Genomic DNA, 20,354 nt, shown 5'->3' on the forward strand with positions numbered 1-20,354 from the left:
TTAGATATTTTTACTGATGCTTCTTGTGCCATACTCTAATAATATACACAGTCTTTCATAATACTGGGGGGGGGGGGGGGGGAAGGAGAGGGAGAAAATCAGGGGTAGCATTTCCCCAAAACAAACTTCAAAATTTAAAACAAGTTGACTCTGTACAGACTCCTGCTAACAGCCAACTGTTGAGAGTCAGTAGTTCTTATTAATTGACACAAGGAAATACTAAGCCTTCAAATATCCTTGCTGCTTTATTTCTGAACCATTCCACTAAGAATTCACAATTTGTGTAAATTTAGAGCATCTTATAGTCATTGGTATCACTGGCGTCACTACGGTTTGTGTAACCCAGTACAGTAACTCATGGTGTCACTCCACCCGCTCACCTGTGGACCGAATGTACCAAGAAACAGGTATGATCCTTGTGCCCCCAGAGTGCTGGCAGTGCTAAGCTTGGGGGGGGGGGGGGGGAAAGAAGGGTAGGTCATGGCTTGACTGGAGCACATAAGAAGGTTCAAAAAGTAAATTATCAGAGTTTTAGCCTTGTAGGTATATTGATACATGCAAGCTGGGCTTACGAAAAATATCTTTGTTGTTTATAACGAACTACAGGGATATTTTTATAAAAAATATAGTAAATTTCTCCTGAAGCACTGCACAAAAATTTATAGACAGTCATTTTGGTGTCACCCGATGCAGTCCACACCCCATACCCCCCTCCCCCCCCCCCCCCACCCCCCAGTGATTGGCACCCTGATATATGGAACAAAGCCCTGTTGTTACTTTAAGTTATTGTATTTTTAAGGTTCACTCTAACAATTCTTTCCATCTTCAAACATAATTGAAGTTTTGACAATGAATTTTTCCGGCCCACTAGTCCTTGCCGCTCAAATACCCCAATTAATCTCTAATCCCTGTGTATTTTTAAGGGTGGGAGGAAACCGGAATACCTGGAGGAAACTCACGCAGACATGGGGAGAACGTACACTCATTCCAGCCAGTGCAGGATTCGAACCCTAGTGCTGGCGCTGTAACAGCGTCGTGCTAACCGCTCCTCTAAGAGTGCCACCCGCACATGGTGTACTCTTCTCATGGTTCTCTCACTTGTTTATCCTGCCTCCATTGCCATGAGTCCCCACCATCATCCTCATGGAGACAAGTTGAACACTGAAAATAGCACAATGCCAGCAACTAACCTCTTCTCGTTTTGGACCTCACAACTGCTGGAGTTCCAAGTCACTTCAAATTAAAAACCAAAGTAAATCTCCAGAGAGCTGAGCAGAGTCAAACATAGCATTTCCTGTATTTATTGATCATCAGGAGAGAACAATTATGAACCGATCTTCCAGGAATAGAATGTGGAATATAAACTCCACATCATGTTCTTAAGGAGCCTGACTACTAGTCTTGGCAAAGGAGCTGGAAAATACAGTCAGGCTGGAAAGCTATTCTTCAGATAGTATTGACACAAAGGGTCAAATGCCCAGTCTATCCTGTAAAATGTTACGACAAATCATCATTTTAACTTCACATCTTACTATGTGTACTTTGCATTCCAAAATTCAATGCTCCAAGTTATCCAACTGGCTTTCCTCAACTTGTTGCTTTGCATTTCAGAGTCTAATTCTACAGATCCACCAAAATCAAAAACTATTCTTAATTTCTATCAAACAACTTGTGGGGAGCACAAACTTCACAAGTATCTCATCACTCCATTGACCCTAGTTCAGTTCTGACCTTCATTGTTCTACTGTGTGGTTTACATATTCTCCTGGTGGGTTCACCACCCCCCCCCCCCCACATCACACACATTCACACTGGTTTACAGGTGAACTGTCAGCTGAAAATTGCCCTTAATGTGATTGAGAGGTGTCGGAATCAGGGATTTTTAAATGGATATGTGCAAGAGAGCAGATTTTAGACAAGTCAGTGGGGCATCATCGTATTGCTGAGAGAGCTGGCATTGTTTCAACATCCTCCTTCTACGTCATAAGGAAATGACATGAAATCCAAAAGATTCACCAGTTCATAGAGTTACAACATGACAATGCCAACTAAAATGGCCATCTATGTTAATCCCATTTTTCAACATTTGCCCCATATTCTTCTAAACCATTCCAATCCATATACCTTTAAAAGATGTCCAATCATCTTTTAAAACATTACGATTGTACATGCCTCTAGCACCACCTCTTGCAGTGCACATATGTGCTGGAGAAGCTCAACAGGTCACGTAGCATACAATAGAAATAGAAAGACAACCGGCAACCAGTACGGTTGGTGTAGCGTTTAGTACAACACTGTTACAGCACCAGCCACCGGAGGTTGAATCCCACGCTGTCTGTAAGAAGTTTGTACGTTCTCCCAGTGTCTGCATGGGTTTCCTCCGGGTACTCTGGTTTCCACCCACCCCTCAAAACATACCATGGGCAGTAGGTTACTGTATTTGATAGCATACAAGGCCCACTTCCCTCCCCCCAAAAAATGGCTCAAGAATATCCCCCAGCTCTTATATGCCAAGTTGAAATTAGGGTGATCGTCATCGCTGTGTGGCTCACTAGCATCACTGCCATCTATCGTTGGGGGCTGGTGGTGGACTGTTGGAGCGAGTCAGTGGGATCAGTGAGGGTAGCAGCAGCAGGCTGCCAGGAGATAACAGGGCCGGTGCTATAGTGTAGCTACTGGTCCAGTAAAGATTTCAGTAAAATCAAATGCTTACCCACAAATATCCTAAAAAAAATTCTTAATATTTCTTGCTGAAATTGTGGAGGTCTTGTAGGCCATCAAATACGATAGTGGGACTGCCTGAGCTCATGAGCATCTAAAAAAATTTGGGCCTGATCCGTTTGGTTACCCTCAACTTCCTACCGATGCTGCGCGACCTGCTGAGTTTCTCCATTTCTGTATTGCACTTGACCCCAGCATCTGCAGATTTACTGGTTTAACACTACCTCTTGCAGGTTGTTCAATATATCCCCTAACGGGCATGAGAAAACTCGCCCCTCAGGTACCCTTTAAATCTTTTCCCTCTCACCTTAAAACTATGCCCTTTGGTTTTAAACTCCCCTACCTAAGGAAAGACACTGTGGCTCTCTGTCTCATAATTGCCATCATAATTTTATACGCAAAGAGTGATAATAATGAGAGCATTATACATTCTTGGCTTGTGTCATCACCTTGTATTTAAGGTCATCAACACTCCATTCATGGAAACAATATACCAAAGAATCCAGAGATCTTTCTCCTAAGTAACATAAAAAATAAAGAATTTGGAATTGACTTGGAAGATGCACAAAAAAGATTTGTCAAGATAGCCCTAGCCGTAGCAAAAAAATGTATTATGTCAACCTGGAAATTGGAAGATAATTTGAAAATACAACAATGGTATATAGAAATGAATAAATGTATTCCATTAGAAAAAATAACATATAGTTTAAGAAATAATATTGAAATATTCGAACAAGTATGGGAGCCTTACATTAAATACAATAGCGAAAACCTACCGGGAACAAACATTACCTAAGTTGATGGAAGGAGAAGAAAAGAAAAGAATGGACTCAGTAGAATTTCTGGTGTATTTTTGTTGAATGACAACATTGTCTAACTGAATTAATGCAACCTAGATTGTATACCTAAAATGGATGAGAGGGGGGGGGGTGGGGGGGTGGCTTGGGAGGAGGGAGGGGGGAGGGAGAAAAAGTCACTGTAAATGTGTGGAAAAGAAAAAGTGTATATCATGGCTATTGTGATTTATGGTGTGAAAAATAAAAATTTAAAAAAAACAAAAAAAAACACTCCATTCATGGCAATCTAAAAGGAGGAAGGGAAAAAAACCCTTAAGTTTGACCTTAAGTAAAGGTGCAATCTCCTTGACTACATCACACCTCAAATAAAAGCTTCACTTTTGATCTTTCATAGTATCAACAGAATATTAATTCACGTTTGGTTACAAATCCAGAAAGCTTTTCTTTATTCCCTTTGACCATACTGTTCACCTCAGTGACTAGATCCCATTGACTTTGTCAGCACAAGGAAATCGATGAATTGTTCGAGGATCACAGATATCCTTGGGAGCATGGCATGGGAGGAAACCATTCAGCTCATTAAATCCAAACCAGTCCTCTTCAAACGCCATCTAATCAGCCCCTTTTCCCATAACCCTCAAATATTTTCTTCTCTACATATCCACTCGATTCTTTACCAAAAAAAGAAAACCACAAATGAATATTTGCAACATTCCTTTGACCAAAATCCTCAGTTCAGGGCAGCAGGGTTAGTAAAACGTTATTATAGCACCAGTGACCAGAGTTCGAATCCGTCACTGTCTTGGAGTTTACATATTCTCCCATGAATCTGCATGGGTTTCCTCCAGGTGCTAAGTTTCCTCCCACCTTTCAAAACGTACCAGGGTTTTTGGTGTATTTGGGTGGCACAGGTTTGTGGGCCAAAAGGCCCGTGTTGTATGTCTAAATTTAATTTAAATGTAAATTTAATTTAAACATGACCAGCTTCTGTGTGAAACTTCCATAATAACTAAAAAGAAATGGGAAATGACCAAAGCAAATAAGGAACAGTACTTCATCATTTGTTCATTGCGAGTTCCTTAGATTGGCCTATGAATTAATCCCTTTTTGATCAAACATAACAGAGCACTAAAAAAAGGGGAAAAATAATGGCTTCAAGTATGCCAACAGAAAACATCTGCACAGAATTTTACCTTTCCTCAGGATTGAAGGGCGAAAGGCTGCAAACGTTGTGATTATAGTTTTAAAAAAAACATGCAGAAATGCTGGAGGAACTCAGCCAGTTTCACAGCATTCATAAGAAATGTCAGGCCTGAGCCCTTCTTCAAGGTATAGGCAAAAATCAGACAAGAGTCTTAAAGACGAGAGATTAAGGGGGGAGAGATAGGAGTTCAGACCAACAGACAAAAGGTGTTAGTTAGATATGATCAGAGGAGAGGCTCTGTGAAAGGAGGGGGAGAGGAAGACGGAGATGGAAGATTTCCTCAGCTTTGTTAATCGAGATAATCTCAACCCCTTCTTCTCAAGGTCTGCATTCATAGAGCTACCCCATTTCCCCAATCACCATTGAACTACGACTGATTCCACCTGCATTGAATTCGCCCATCGCTATTGAATGAAGATCTACCGGGACCAATGCCTGAAGAGGGCGCACAAAATCAGTGAACTGGTGCGGACTCGAAAGGCCAACATGGCCTGTTTCCCGTAAAATGGTTATATGGTTATAGAACACCATTTTGAAAATGGCATGGTGCCCATTTAATGAATGTCCACCATTTTCCCCAAAAACCTACCTAAAAAAAATTGCAATGATTAATTGAATTCTTCCAAATAGGGGACCATTTTCCAGGAAAACTTAAATTGCCTTGCTATCAACTGTTTTGATTGACTTCCAAATGGACAAGACAATCTTCTTAGACTCACAACTCCCCTTGTATGCTACTTTGAAAAGGATTACAATACCAAAGCAAATAATACAAGGGTATGGATGTGAGACAGAGTCTGCCCCTCCGTGTGGTTGCATGGGTTTTCCTGGGTACTCCAGTTTGTTCCCACCTCCAAAGTCAAAGGTTTTAATTTCTCAATGAGAAGCAGGTGGGTCAGGCAATATCCATGGAAAGAAATGGTCAGTCAATGCTATAGGCAGTACCCTGCCTTGCGACTCTGCTCAAGATTCCAGTACCTGCCACTCTCGTGTTTCAAAGGTTTGAAGTTGCAGGGATGAGGATGGGCTGGACATAACAAAAGGTATAAGAGGAGAAAAATGTGACAGCATCCATTGAAGGAGAAATGGTTAGTGCGTCACATTTTTAGACATAAATTTAAACATACAGCACAGTACCAGGCCCTTCCAGCTCACAAGCTCGTGCCTCCAAAATACTCCAATTAACCTACAAACTTCATATGTTTTGAGGGTGAAAAGAAACCAGAGCAAACAGAGTAAACCCACACAGACACGGGGAAAATGTATGAACTCCTTACAGACAGTGACGAATTTGAACCTGGGTCGCTGGCGCTGTAATAACATCACACTAACCCTACCACACTGACACAGAGGAGTGGAGAAGATGGAAAAGGATAAGGAGGAAACAAATCCGTGACTATCCCAAGAGCTTCAATGCAAGGCACCTTTCTGCCCAAATGAACATAAATTTGCAAAGTATTACATTGGGATTTGAACTCTATTTATTGGTCTGGGCTTCACTTTTCTCATTGTTCACACTGTGCATTCCTCGGCATGAGGAGGACCAGTCACAGGCTTGGCTGACCACTTCAGTAACCAGTCCAGCCACTTCCTCAAGAGGCAGGATAAAGATTTTGGGTGGAGCAGTTATTCTGCCAAGGAAAGGTTTTGCGTGAGTTTTTGAGATTTAAAAAAGCTTGGTCAGGATTTTTGTGCGATGAGGTTTAATTGTAAAATATTATTATGAACACACCAGCTGTGGATTCCTGCCTCTCAGGAACATACCTAGGCCTTTTACACTCAGCAAGGGACAACGCCTTGCATTTATAAAGCATTTTTCAGGGTTGTCCCAGAGCTCTTCAGCCAAAGCATTAAAGTTTTGCCAAATGTAAATGCATCACACAGTGACGCTGACCATGCTAACAATTTTTATTAGTGATGTTTGGAAGACTAATACAAGACCAAGGTCCTTTTCTTCCTCTAACACAAATGGATCATTTCCATTCAGCTGAGCAAGTGGGAGAATCTGGGGAGAGTTAGACCATAAGTCCACAAGACACGAGCAGAAATAGGCTATTCAGTTCATTGAGTCTACCATTTAATCATGAGCTGATCCATTTTCCCTATTTCGCCCCATTGCCCAGCCTTCTCCCCATATCCTTTGATGTTCTGGCTAATCAAGACCTTATTAATCTCTGCCTTAAACACACCCAATGACTTGCCCTCCACAACTACCTGTGGCAACAAATTCTACAGATATACCACAATCTGGATGAAGGAATTACTCCGCATCTCTGCTCAAAGCAGGTGCCCTTCAATTAGAAAGTTGTACCCTCTTGTCCTAGACTCTCCCTCCATGAGAAACAACCTTCCTGTTCACACCTTTCAACATTTGAAATATTTCAATGAGATTCCCCCCTCATTCTCCTGAATTGCAACAAATATAGGCCAAGAGCTGTCAAACGCTCCTCATATGATAACCCTTTCATTCTTGGAATCATCCTGGTGAACCTCCTTTGAATCCTCTCCATCAACTCATCTTTTCTTAAATGAGGAGCCCAAGACTGCTCAGAATACTCCGTGCCATATAAAGCCTCAAAATCCCTTCTCATATCCTATTCCTCTCAAAATAAATCCCAGTAATGCATTTGGCTTCCTCACCACCGTTGAAAGGAATGCAAGGAGAATAATTGGGATTAAGGTAAACAGGTGTTTTGTAGTCAACAATAGTCAGTGGGTCAAAGGGCTTATTTCTATATCACTCCACCCTACAAGTAGAGCAAGACCTGCCATCAGCCACCAACCCTGTTATACACCTACCTGCAAGTAGAGCAAGACCTGCCATCAGCCACCAACCCTGTTATACACCTACCTGCAACTATCTTGCTCTGTGGTCAATAAGCCCTTATTAGCTGAATCCAGAGACAGCACAACCTCTCAGCCAGTCAACCAGCACCATTCAAGTCTTCACAATACCCACAATGGAAAGAGAACGAGAAAGGATGCAGAGAAAAAAGTTGCACAAGTACATTACCAGGATTGGAGGGCTTGTTCTTAAAGGAAAGAATGGATAGGCTTGGCCTGTGGAGGTACACAAAATCATGAGGGGGATATAGATGGAGAATGGTCTGTCATTTTCCCTCAGTAGAGTCTAACACTTGGGTTTAAGGCGAGATGAGAAAGATTTGAAGGTGGCCAGAGGTCAAAATCTTTCTACACAGGGTGGTGGAAATGTGGAATGAGCTACCTGGGTGGAGTAGTAGAAGCAGTACAATTATGACATTGAAACAGATGGGTGAAAGAGTTAGTGGGATAGAGGCCTGTCACAGGCAAATGAGCTTCACCTCGATTGATCAGCATGGATGAGTCAGGCCAAATGGCCTTTTTCTGTGATATTCTGACATTAACCAAGCTATCAGTCACAGTGGGGATGGGAACTCACTGACCATGTTCTACATTGAGCAACCTAGTCACCTAGAATGCAACCATTCCATTTGGAAACAGTGAACCTCTAAATAGGTTGACAAATAAATGGACATCAGCAAACACCCCAATTTTTCATTTGGAAGAGTGCCATGATGTTGCACGTTTGTATACCACTGCACTACACCAGACATTTTAAAACCAGAAGAGTTTTGTTAAGACGGAGAGTAACATCATGGTAAGATTGAGGAGTGCAAGGACAGTGATGAGGCGACTTATAATTTCCATTCAGGTTCTCACCGGACTGAGGGAGGGGACAGAGTCTTGAGTCAGAGTCAGAGTCAAACTCCAGCCTTGAAGAAGGGCTCAGGACGCCCCCCCCCCCCCCACCCACCCCAAGGGCGCTGCGAGACCTGCTGAGTTCCTCCAACATTTCTGTCCTTCTCCATCTCCAGTGTCTGCAGACTTTCGTGTTCCCCTCCATGCACCCTTTCGTGACAGGCAATCAAGTACCACACGTCACCTTTACGCATACAGCGTTTTCTCCAGGATGCAATTTTCGGAATCTCAAGCCTCCCCTCCCCTTACCAGGCTAATGGGTGTTTGCACATAAACCCGGTCAGAGCAGAGTTAACACCACTAGGATCATTGTTCCCTCCCCCCCCCCCCCCCCCCCCCACCACAAACAACCCCGGTTCACCTTAAAAAAAATGCAGCGACAACATAAATATATCCGAGCATTCAGTTCGATGCACACCGCTCCCAATCCCAGGCTGAACGCTACACTCCCAATCCCAGGCTGAACGCTACACTCCCAATCCCAGGCTGAACGCTACACTCCCAATCCCAGGCTGAACGCTACACTCCCAATCCCAGGCTGAACGCTACACTCCCAATCCCAGGCTGAACGCTACACTCCCAATCCCAGGCTGAACGCTACACTCCCAATCCCAGGCTGAACGCTACACTCCCAATCCCAGGCTGAACGCTACACTCCCAATCCCAGGCTGAACGCTACACTCCCAATCCCAGGCTGAACGCTACACTCCCAATCCCAGGCTGAACGCTACACTCCCAATCCCAGGCTGAACGCTACACTCCCCATCCCAGGCTGAACGCTACACTCCCCATCCCAGGCTGAACGCTACACTCCCCATCCCAGGCTGAACGCTACACTCCCCATCCCAGGCTGAACGCTACACTCCCCATCCCAGGCTGAACGCTACACTCCCCATCCCAGGCTGAACGCTACACTCCCCATCCCAGGCTGAACGCTACACTCCCCATCCCAGGCTGAACGCTACACTCCCCATCCCAGGCTGAACGCTACACTCCCCATCCCAGGCTGAACGCTACACTCCCCATCCCAGGCTGAACGCTACACTCCCCATCCCAGGCTGAACGCTACACTCCCCATCCCAGGCTGAACGCTACACTCCCCATCCCAGGCTGAACGCTACACTCCCCATCCCAGGCTGAACGCTACACTCCCCATCCCAGGCTGAACGCTACACTCCCCATCCCAGGCTGAACGCTACACTCCCCATCCCAGGCTGAACGCTACACTCCCCATCCCAGGCTGAACGCTACACTCCCCATCCCAGGCTGAACGCTACACTCCCCATCCCAGGCTGAACGCTACACTCCCCATCCCAGGCTGAACGCTACACTCCCCATCCCAGGCTGAACGCTACACTCCCCATCCCAGGCTGAACGCTACACTCCCCATCCCAGGCTGAACGCTACACTCCCCATCCCAGGCTGAACGCTACACTCCCCATCCCAGGCTGAACGCTACACTCCCCATCCCAGGCTGAACGCTACACTCCCCATCCCAGGCTGAACGCTACACTCCCCATCCCAGGCTGAACGCTACACTCCCCATCCCAGGCTGAACGCTACACTCCCCATCCCAGGCTGAACGCTACACTCCCCATCCCAGGCTGAACGCTACACTCCCCATCCCAGGCTGAACGCTACACTCCCAATCCCAGGCTGAACGCTACACTCCCAATCCCAGGCTGAACGCTACACTCCCAATCCCAGGCTGAACGCTACACTCCCAATCCCAGGCTGAACGCTACACTCCCAATCCCAGGCTGAACGCTACACTCCCAATCCCAGGCTGAACGCTACACTCCCAATCCCAGGCTGAACGCTACACTCCCAATCCCAGGCTGAACGCTACACTCCCAATCCCAGGCTGAACGCTACACTCCCAATCCCAGGCTGAACGCTACACTCCCAATCCAGGCGGAACGCTACACACCCAATCCCAGGCGGAACGCTACACTCCCAATCCCAGGCGGAACGCTACACTCCCAATCCCAGGCGGAACGCTACACTCCCAATCCCAGGCGGAACGCTACACTCCCAATCCCAGGCGGAACGTTACACTCCCAATCCCAGGCGGAACGTTACACTCCCAATCCCAGGCGGAACGTTACACTCCCAATCCCAGGCGGAACGTTACACTCCCAATCCCAGGCGGAACGTTACACTCCCAATCCCAGGCGGAACGTTACACTCCCAATCCCAGGCGGAACGTTACACTCCCAATCCCAGGCGGAACGTTACACTCCCAATCCCAGGCGGAACGTTACACTCCCAATCCCAGGCGGAACGTTACACTCCCAATCCCAGGCGGAACGTTACACTCCCAATCCCAGGCGGAACGTTACACTCCCAATCCCAGGCGGAACGTTACACTCCCAATCCCAGGCGGAACGTTACACTCCCAATCCCAGGCGGAACGTTACACTCCCAATCCCAGGCGGAACGTTACACTCCCAATCCCAGGCGGAACGTTACACTCCCAATCCCAGGCGGAACGTTACACTCCCAATCCCAGGCGGAACGTTACACTCCCAATCCCAGGCGGAACGTTACACTCCCAATCCCAGGCGGAACGTTACACTCCCAATCCCAGGCGGAACGTTACACTCCCAATCCCAGGCGGAACGTTACACTCCCAATCCCAGGCGGAACGTTACACTCCCAATCCCAGGCGGAACGTTACACTCCCAATCCCAGGCTGAACGTTACACTCCCAATCCCAGGCTGAACGTTACACTCCCAATCCCAGGCTGAACGTTACACTCCCAATCCCAGGCTGAACGTTACACTCCCAATCCCAGGCTGAACGTTACACTCCCAATCCCAGGCTGAACGTTACACTCCCAATCCCAGGCTGAACGTTACACTCCCAATCCCAGGCTGAACGTTACACTCCCAATCCCAGGCTGAACGTTACACTCCCAATCCCAGGCTGAACGTTACACTCCCAATCCCAGGCTGAACGTTACAATCCCAATCCCAGGCTGAACGTTACACTCCCAATCCCAGGCTGAACGTTACACTCCCAATCCCAGGCTGAACGCTACATTCTCAATCCCAGGCTGAACGTTACACTCTCAATCCCAGGCTGAACGTTACAATCTCAATCCCAGTCTGAACGTTACACTCTCAATCCCAGGCTGAACGTTACAATCTCAATCCCAGGCTGAACGTTACAATCTCAATCCCAGGCTGAACGTTACAATCTCAATCCCAGGCTGAACGTTACACTCTCAATCCCAGTCTGAACGTTACACTCTCAATCCCAGTCTGAACGTTACACTCTCAATCCCAGTCTGAACGTTACACTCTCAATCCCAGTCTGAACGTTACACTCTCAATCCCAGTCTGAACGTTACAATTTTACAACCATACAAATAAATATCTCCCCCAACAACAAATTACTTTGAGATTAATCTCACTTTTAGATAAACAAAATAAGATTCAATGCGTTCCGGAGATGGTGAAAGCACGAATTTCGTGTCATGTTCACGACAATAAATGCTGCACTCAAATGGATATTGAAATTGTGAAAGCCCAGCAGCGCGGATTAATGCAGAACGTCTTCCCTGCAGGGATTGTTGCAAATGCATGAAGGGTTGTTTTAAAGCAGATACGTTTGTTGAAGATGCCAGCTCATTACAAACGTGTACTTACTCTGCGTAGCCGGTTGCCCAGGGCAGCCTTTGGCTCTCCTTCACTGTGAGGATGGGTCTGGCGATGTGATCCGCAGAGCACTCGATCTCATCCTGCGAGAGACCGAGGAATTCCGGCCTGCTATAGGGGAATTTCATGGGCAGTTCGTTCCCATTGACGTGCTCAGCGCTGGAGTTGGCAGGTAGGATCCCTCCGATGAAATTGGCCACGGCAGACTTCACCCGGGTGAGCATGTTCGTGGTGGCGGTGCGTCTCGCTGCAGGGGCCAGTCCTCTCTCCGGGAGCCGGAGGTCTCCGCCACCCGCTGTCCCAGCCCGGCTGCAGGAGGACGGCTCGGAGAGGCAGTCTGTGGAAACGCGGAAATCAAGCCGCGCTGGGTCGTCATGTGATGGCTTTGCGCTGGCCGGGAGCGGAGCTGGGATGGGATGGGCGAGTCGAGGGGAGTGGCGTGGGGCCGGGAATGGGATGGGTCAGGGGGCGGGGGAAAGGAGGGAGAGTGGGCTGCAAGAGGGGAGGAGAGGAAGGAAGGGGAGAGAGGGCTCTTGATCCTCCAAAATATTCCGTATGGAATTTAAACTGGAGGCCGTGCTTAAGGCTTTTTAAATAAATAAGAGATGCAAGATTGAAATAACAGAAGAGACTTTACTTACTGGTGCCTTCCACCATCTCAGGTAACACACTCACATATACATTGTGTTGCTCTACAGTTACTACAATGAGATGGGTGTATTCTGACGTGGTTACAAAATAGTTCATATTATTCTGACTATAATAAGTGGTGTTAAATTGAATTGGGTCTGGTTATTTGAGCATGGTAGGGTGAAGATTATTACCGGCTTTAATTGTCTGGGGGAAGAATGAATTGTTGAACACCTCTGTCTTGGAAGATGGCACTACAAATTGGGTGGCGTGCCCTCGTCTGCTCCTAGCAGGCTTGGGTTCGGTGTAGGATTGGTAGTCAATATCGAGCTGGCAGTTTTGCCTTTTATATGTGCTTCGTGTCTGTCTTGGAGAGTGCTCCACTTTAATAAATCAAAGAGGTTTGTAACACTCATTTCCCTTCCATATATATTTGTGACAAATTGGGCTGCCTGTCTCTGGATTCATTCGATAGGAGTAGTGTTTTTGTTTGTGTCTGGGTCCCATGAAGCTACTGCCTATTGCAAAAGCAGTCTGACGAAGGTGAGGTGCAACCTCTCCTTGACAGAAGTTGAACAATGATGGAAGTTGCGTTTCAGAAAATTTTGGACTCCTGCTGCCTTCACCTTTGTACAATATATCTGATTATTCCAATGCAGGTCATTCTAGATTTTGATGCCAAGGTATTTAGTCTGTTTGGTTTCAACAAGGATGACACCCAGAATTTTGTATACTGTTTTGTATGGTTTTCTCTTCCTGGTGACATGCATGTTTTCGCATTTGGAAGGATTGAACTGCACGTCCCATTGTTATGACCATTTTACCATGCTATCAAGATCCTTTTGGAGAGCATCCTCGTCATCAGTTGTATACCAAACAGTTGTCTGTGAAGAGTCTAGTCGTGCTGGTGACTTTTCTGTGAATGTCATTCATGTAGAATAAGAACAAATGTGGGCCTAACACTTTGCCCTGGGGTGACAATCAGAGCTTTTTCCATTCATGCACACCCGCTGGAGATGTTTTGTCAAAAAACTGAAAATCCATCTTTTAGGGATGGATGGGGTAGAGGGGTGGAGGGGGAGGGAGGGAATGGAAGAGGAGAGGGGGTGAAAGAGGGGAGAGAGGGGGAGGAGGGTAGAGAGTGAGTAGAAGGGGGAGTCAGGGAGAGAGTGGGTGGAGGAGGGAGAGAGAGTGAGAGGAGGAGGAGAGAGTAGGTGGAAATAGAAAATAGATGGAGAGGGGTAGTAAGGGGAGAGAGGGGGTGGGGGAGAGAGGGGATGGGGAGAGAGGGGGTGGGGGAGGGGGAAAGAGGGAGGAGAGGGAAGGTGGGAGAGAGGGTGGAGGGTGGGGAAAAGGGGGTGGGGAGAGGAACTGGGGGACAGTGGGTAAGGGGAGGGGGAAGAGAGTAGGGGAGAAGTGATGGGGAAAGGAGGGAGAGGGGAGAAAGACAGGAGGGAACAGGAGAGAAGAAAAGAGAGGGAGAGGAAGGAGAGAGAGAGGGATGAAGAGGAGAGAGGATGAGGGAGAGGAGATGGGGAGAGAGGGTGGAGGGGAAGAGAGAGGGGAAGGGGAGAGTGGAGGAATGGGGAGAGGAGGATGGTGGAGATGAGAAGTGGAGAAGAGGGGAGGAGGAGTGCAGTGGGGAGAGGTAGAAGGTGGAGATGAGGGGGTAGGGGGAAGGGTGGGGAGAGGAGATAGAAGTAGGGAAAAAGAAGGAGGAAGAAATGAAGGGGAGGAGGGAGGGAAGCAGGGAGAGAGGAAAGAAATTGCAGCAGGGGTGAGAAGGGAAAGAGGAGGGAGGTAGAGATAGGGGAGGGAAGGGGCATGGAGTGGTGGGGAGGAAGGAGAATGGAGAGGGGTAAGAAGGGGAGAGAGAAGGGGAGATAGGAGTGATGAGGAGAGGGGAGAGGGGGAAGTGGTAGTGGAAGCGATAAGGGTAGAGTGGTGGGGTAGAAAGGGGTGAGATGGAGAGAGAGGGGAGATGAAGGGGTGAGGCAGGAGGGGGAGATGGAAGTGGGTAGAGGGGAAGAGGAGAGAGGGAGGAGAGGGAAGGGGAGAGAGAGGAGGGAGGGTGCATGGGCTGAGGAAGTGGGGAGAAGGGGAGAGGAAGAAGGGAGAATAGGGGAGGAATGAGACCAGTCACTGTTACTCCCTTTGTACCTCCGACCTCCACAACACCCCACTGCCTGATGTACCGGATGCCAAGGTGAAGTTCTCTGCCTGTCACATAGCATTCTGACTACTGTACCATTTTCCTGTGTTGCTGAGCATTATTTAATGCATAGACTTTGTATTTATTTACGCAGATGATTCATTGCCTTAAAGCCCCATCTGCTTTTCCATCTGCACCCAGGTTGCCTGCGATGTGCAAAAGCAGCATGGATCTGGGTGTTGTCAGATTGCAGAATGTGATCCAAGCACTTTCCACATCTTGTGTCAGCACAGGAGCTGGAACTGGGAAGGGTATAGAGAAACACCCTTAATTAATGTAATTTCTGGATAAAGACCTGAAATGTTGACTGACCATTTCTACCTATGGATGCTACCTGACCTGCTGAGTTCCTCCAGCAATCCTTCATTAGATTTGGAACCAATATCTGCCTCATCCTCCCAATGCAGGTTCTTCTGCGTTTAGACAATGGTACGTAATGTGGCATTCTGAAGAGTTTCAGCTCAAATCATCAACCTTTTTTTTTCTCCCACTGACGCTGCTTGATCCGCTTCTTCAGCAGGTTATGTTTGGTTTCAGATTCCAGCATCTGTCTGCATGTTTCCTGCACACATCACAAATGGAATGACGAGGTTGCACTGGAGAAAGTGTAGAGGAGATTCACCTGGGCGTGACGTGAATTGGAGGACTTTAGCAACACACAGAATGCTGGAGAAACTCAGCAGGCCACTTAGAAGTCAATAGACAGTCAATTATCTATTCTAAAAACCTTTATCAGGAAGGGTGTCAGTCTTCTATGCTCTTCTATGGGTGTTGTCTGACCCGCTGAGTTCCTTCTGCATTTTGTAAGTTGCTCCAAGGTTTCAGCATTGCAGTCTTTCTTGTTTATCTATTGAGGGACTTGAGTTAAAGGGAGAGATTGGATAGGCAGTGGTTGTTTTCCCTTGAGCGAAGGATACTGAGGGGTGACCCAATGAAAGTATTCAAGATTATGAGAGGCACGAGTAGTCAAAGTCTTTTCTCCCTTGGTAGCTGTGATAGTACAGATCTTTCACCAATGTATATAGTGTATATAGTATCTAGACTGTGCTTACAGCGATTGGCTGAGAGCTTAGCCATGCCTACTGTCTGGGCCTTAAAGGGTTGTGTCCCTAGCCAGGTCGGATCATTCCGGACTGGTCGGCCACCTGTGAAGAGCTCCTGTCTTTTGCTAATAAAAGCCTTGGTTTGCATCAACAAGTCTTTGATTCTTTCGACAAGCTCTACAGTAGCAGAATAGGTTTAAGGTGAAAGGAAAGAGTTTTAAAGGGGTTCTAAGCAGAAAGATTTTTCCATAGAGGCTGGTTGATATTTGGAATTCACTCCCAATGAAGATGGTGATATCAGTTATAATTGCCACATATGTGAGACACGTAGACAGATACTTGAATAGGAAAAGAATGGAAGGGCACAGGCCCTAATGCAGAAAGATGGGATTAGTATGGTTGGTGTTGACATGGTGGCCTGAAGTCCCCATTTCTGTGCTTTTTTACTCTAAAGCACTTCCTGATCAAACCATGTTGAAACCTAGTCGGTAGCAGACTGGGGACTGCAAATTGCCAGCAACTCTTATTCATGCTTCTTCATCCTGTGTTGACAGAGTCGCACATGTGGATGGATAAAGGATTATGTGATTAAGTGATGTTTATGAATTCTCCTGTAACTGGAATTATAAACCAATATTCTAGCAGTGATTGTGCACAAGACGTAACTTCAATACCATCACCAAGCCACTCATCATTAATATTCAGGGGTTACCAATTCCCCAAAAACTAACTGGGCTCCAGAGTGAATCAGAAACTCATGTCCTACACTGATTGGTTCACCTCCTGAGTATCTCAAAGCCTTGCAACCATCTATAAGGCACAATTCAGATTTCAGATTTATTGTCAGAGTATCTCACATACAAGCCTCAGATTCCTTTTTCCTGTGAGCATGGCAGAATTACCACTGGTAGTTCAAAAAGTAAATTGCACATAGTGTAAAACATGTAAACAGACAACAGATGTAAACAAACTGACTGCAATATAGAGAGAACAAAAAGATCAATAAAGTGCACAAGTAAGAGTCCTTAAATGAGTCTCTGATTGAGTTTCTCATTCAGGAGTCTGATGGTGGAAGGGGAGCAGCTGTTCATGAGCCTGATGGTGCAAGTCTTGTGGCATCTAGACCTCCTTCCTGATGGCAGGAGTGAGAACAGAGTGTGTCCTGAGTGATGACTGATGCTGCTCTCTGACAGCAGCGTCCTCTGTCGATATTGCCTGTGATGTCTAGGGCTGTGTCCACTACCTTTTGGAGAGTTTTATGCTGAGGGGTATTGGTGTTTCCATACCAGGAAATGATGCAGCTGGTCAGCACACTTTCCACCACTAGTCTGTAGAAATTTGCCAGGGTTTCTGATGTCAGATCAAACTTCCACAAACTCCTGAGGAAGTAGAGGGGTAGAATGCAATACAATTTGGATGAAAGAACAACAGACTCAATCAGAGACTCATTTAAGGACTCTTACTTTGCTTTATTACTTATTACTGAATATTTTTATTTCTATATTTACAGTTTTCTTACATTTCTTTCTTCTTGAGTACAGTTTATAGTTACCAGCAATTTAGAAATTCTTCCTGGCCCACAGGAACAAGGATCTCAGGGTTGTATGTGATGTCATGTACGTAGTCTAGCAGTAACTCTGAACTTTGAATGCAACTCCAACAACACTATTCAGGTATTCACTTCATACACCATAAGTGCACCATATGCCTTTTACAGAAAAGTTCTATGGTTATTATCCCACAGCATCTCTCAAACCAATAAACCCTACAGCCAGGAAGGAGAGGCAGCTAGGACCTAGAAATCTCACCACAAGCAGACATTCCTCAGACCACACAACAACCTGACATAGGATTGCTGCATCATCACCTCTGGGTCTAAATTTTGGATCTCCTTACCCAGCAATATTGTGGGAGTAGCTTCACCATAAGAATTGCCGTGGACCAAGATTAGACAGATAGGGATGGGCAATGAATGTGGTGTCCACAGGATGAATGATCCAATGAGTTCTCCAAGAGACTGTTTTGTTTAGTCCAGATTCCAGTTTTGGCAGCACGGTTTGCGTAGCAGTTAGCGCAAGCTACTATAGCCTCAGCGACGCAGGTTTGAATCCAGTGCTGTCTGTAAGGAGTTTGTACATTCTTCCCTTGTCTTCGTGGGTTTTCCCCAGGGGCTCCCACCATTCAAAATGTGCTGGGGGTGTACGTTAATTGGGTGCAATTGGGTGACACGTATTTAAATGGCCGGATTCGGCTTCTACCATGTAATGAATCCATATTTTTTAAATTAAGAATTTGCAGCCTATCGAGCGTTCAAAAGTGTGAAAGAGACAGATAAAAGTATCAGGCCTGTCTTACAAAGGATTTGCAGTGTTGTCAGGGACCTTTGAAGATTTTTTTTATTGTTATGACTTCAATAAAATATTTATTGCATTATTCAGTGAGACTGGATGGAAGCAAGACTGTAATTTATACCTACTGTTTAGCTAGGATTCCAAAGCTGAGGAGCATCAATCTGTTATTATGTTGCCTCTATGGTTATTAGGGAATAGTGGTCTAATCCAGCCATCCTCAACCTTTATTTTGGCTATGGCCCCCTTTGGGCTCTGCTCAAAGTTTATGGACCCCTTCCCTGTAAAGCAGTCAGGTTTAGTTGGATTCTTTTGTACTTCTCTCCTACCGATTACATAAAAACATTTTTAAAAATTATGATTTCAGCCCCTGAGCCCCCTTAAGTGTGCTTTGGTCCCAGGAGGGTTCGGGGTGGGGGGGGGGGGGGATGTTGGGGAATGGACGCCCTCACCATGAGAATGGCTGGTATTCAACCTTTGGATATTTTAATCACTATTCTCAAGTCAGAAGTTTTACAACTAACTGTAGCATTTTTTAAACTATAAATTATCCTGAAAACCATGATCCATGCTTTGAATAATGCCATTCATGCAGGTACAAATGCCCGGATTCTAAAAAAATCTTCACACATGCAAGTTTTTAAAAACAAGAGTAAATAATTCTGGCTTCGAAACATTCCTGCTGTCTTTAATTTTGTATGTTTGTTGCAGCTTTGAACTAATGCTGACATATGCAAAAGTGATTTAATGACCCATTAGAATTGGCTTAACTTAATGCAAGTGATACGTTAAATTAGTTTAATGTTACTTCCCTGTCCATATGATTTTAAAATGTACAGATTGGAATATCTCTTGTATTTCTTATTTTCCTTTCAACATAAGAACACAGGGAATAGAAACAGGATACACGTACCATAAGAATCAAAGACCGTTCTTACCCACCATTATCAGACTCCTAAATGAGCCCCAAAAGAGTAAAATGATGTTGCCTTTGCCCTGTATCAACCAATCTTTCTTGTAACTCTGCTCTTCCTTACTTTTGTACAGTGTCTTTCTTTATATGGATTGGGTGCATCTGGGGCTCAATGACAATTCTAATTACAGTCTTCAAACCTGAAAATGACCCAGTTATTTCTGCTTTGGTTTCTAACCATTCAACCAGTCTTCAATCCACATTACTCCCAATTCCAAGTGTGCATGTTTTGTTTAATAACCTCTTGTATGACAACTCCCTGAGGCCTTCTCAAAGTCCAAATGCCATGTCAACTAGTTCACTTTCAAATGAAGTAAGCTTGATAAAGCTACGGCTTTTCTCTTTGGAGCAATGAAAAATGAGCAGTGATTTAATAAAGGTACATAAGAGAGGTGTAGATAGGATGGACAGCTAGCACCTTTTCTCCTGAGGTGACAGAAGCAAATACCTGAGGACATCAGTTTCAGATGAGTGGAGGAAAGTTTAGGGGAGATTTCAGAGGTATATTCTTTTGTTCAAGAGAGTGGTGGGTGTCTGGAATGCATTGCTGGGGTTGGTAGTGAAGGCTAGTACAATAGGGACATTCTAAAGACTTAGATTTTTATAGATGTTAAAAAAATAGAGGATTATGGGTGAGAGGTAGGGAAGGATTAGATTGTTAAATTTTCATAGGGCAGCATAACTTTGTGGGCTGAAGGGCCTGTATCATGCAGTACAGAATTGTAAAACATGATTTCCCCTTCATAAATCCATGTCATCTCTACCCAATCCCACTTCAATTTACAAGTGCTCTGTTTCCATTTTCCCTCCTCCTGATGTCAGGCTGATTGGTCTGTAGTTCCTCCCTTCTCACATAGAGAGATTACATCTGCTGTCTTCCAATCTCTGGGAACCATTGGCCAACAGATGGAATTTTTGAAGGCGTAAACCATGCATCCACTACCTCTGTCATAAACGTGAACTGCAGATCATTGGATCATGGGGATTTATTGGCTTTCACTCCCATTCGCCTTGTCCATCCT

General features: G+C 45.7%; 1 protein-coding gene and 1 long non-coding RNA gene across 4 annotated transcripts in view; one reads left to right on the forward strand and one right to left on the reverse strand.

The window, feature by feature from the left end:
- The window catches only part of ppm1h (protein phosphatase, Mg2+/Mn2+ dependent, 1H), a 113,099-nt gene extending 100,599 nt beyond the window's left edge, over positions 1 to 12,500 (reverse strand). For both annotated transcript variants that reach the window (XM_069904198.1, XM_069904197.1), the window contains exon 1: positions 12,118 to 12,500. In XM_069904198.1, the coding sequence (XP_069760299.1) occupies positions 12,118 to 12,350 (233 nt within the window). In that variant the 5' untranslated portion in view covers positions 12,351 to 12,500. The remainder of the gene's footprint in view (positions 1 to 12,117) is intronic.
- Positions 1 to 20,354, forward strand: part of LOC138746195 (uncharacterized) — a 194,234-nt gene that overhangs the window by 130,866 nt on the left and 43,014 nt on the right. The window contains exon 5 of one of the 2 annotated variants that reach the window (XR_011346793.1): positions 3,183 to 3,621. The exons of the other annotated variant lie outside the window; for it this stretch is intronic. This is a non-coding gene — a long non-coding RNA (uncharacterized lncRNA). Of the gene's footprint in view, positions 1 to 3,182; positions 3,622 to 20,354 lie in introns of those variants that run through there. 2 annotated transcript variants of the gene reach the window in all.

The sequence above is a fragment of the Narcine bancroftii genome, chromosome 11 (assembly GCF_036971445.1).
Source record: "Narcine bancroftii isolate sNarBan1 chromosome 11, sNarBan1.hap1, whole genome shotgun sequence".
Taxonomy (NCBI): Eukaryota; Metazoa; Chordata; class Chondrichthyes; order Torpediniformes; family Narcinidae; genus Narcine; species Narcine bancroftii.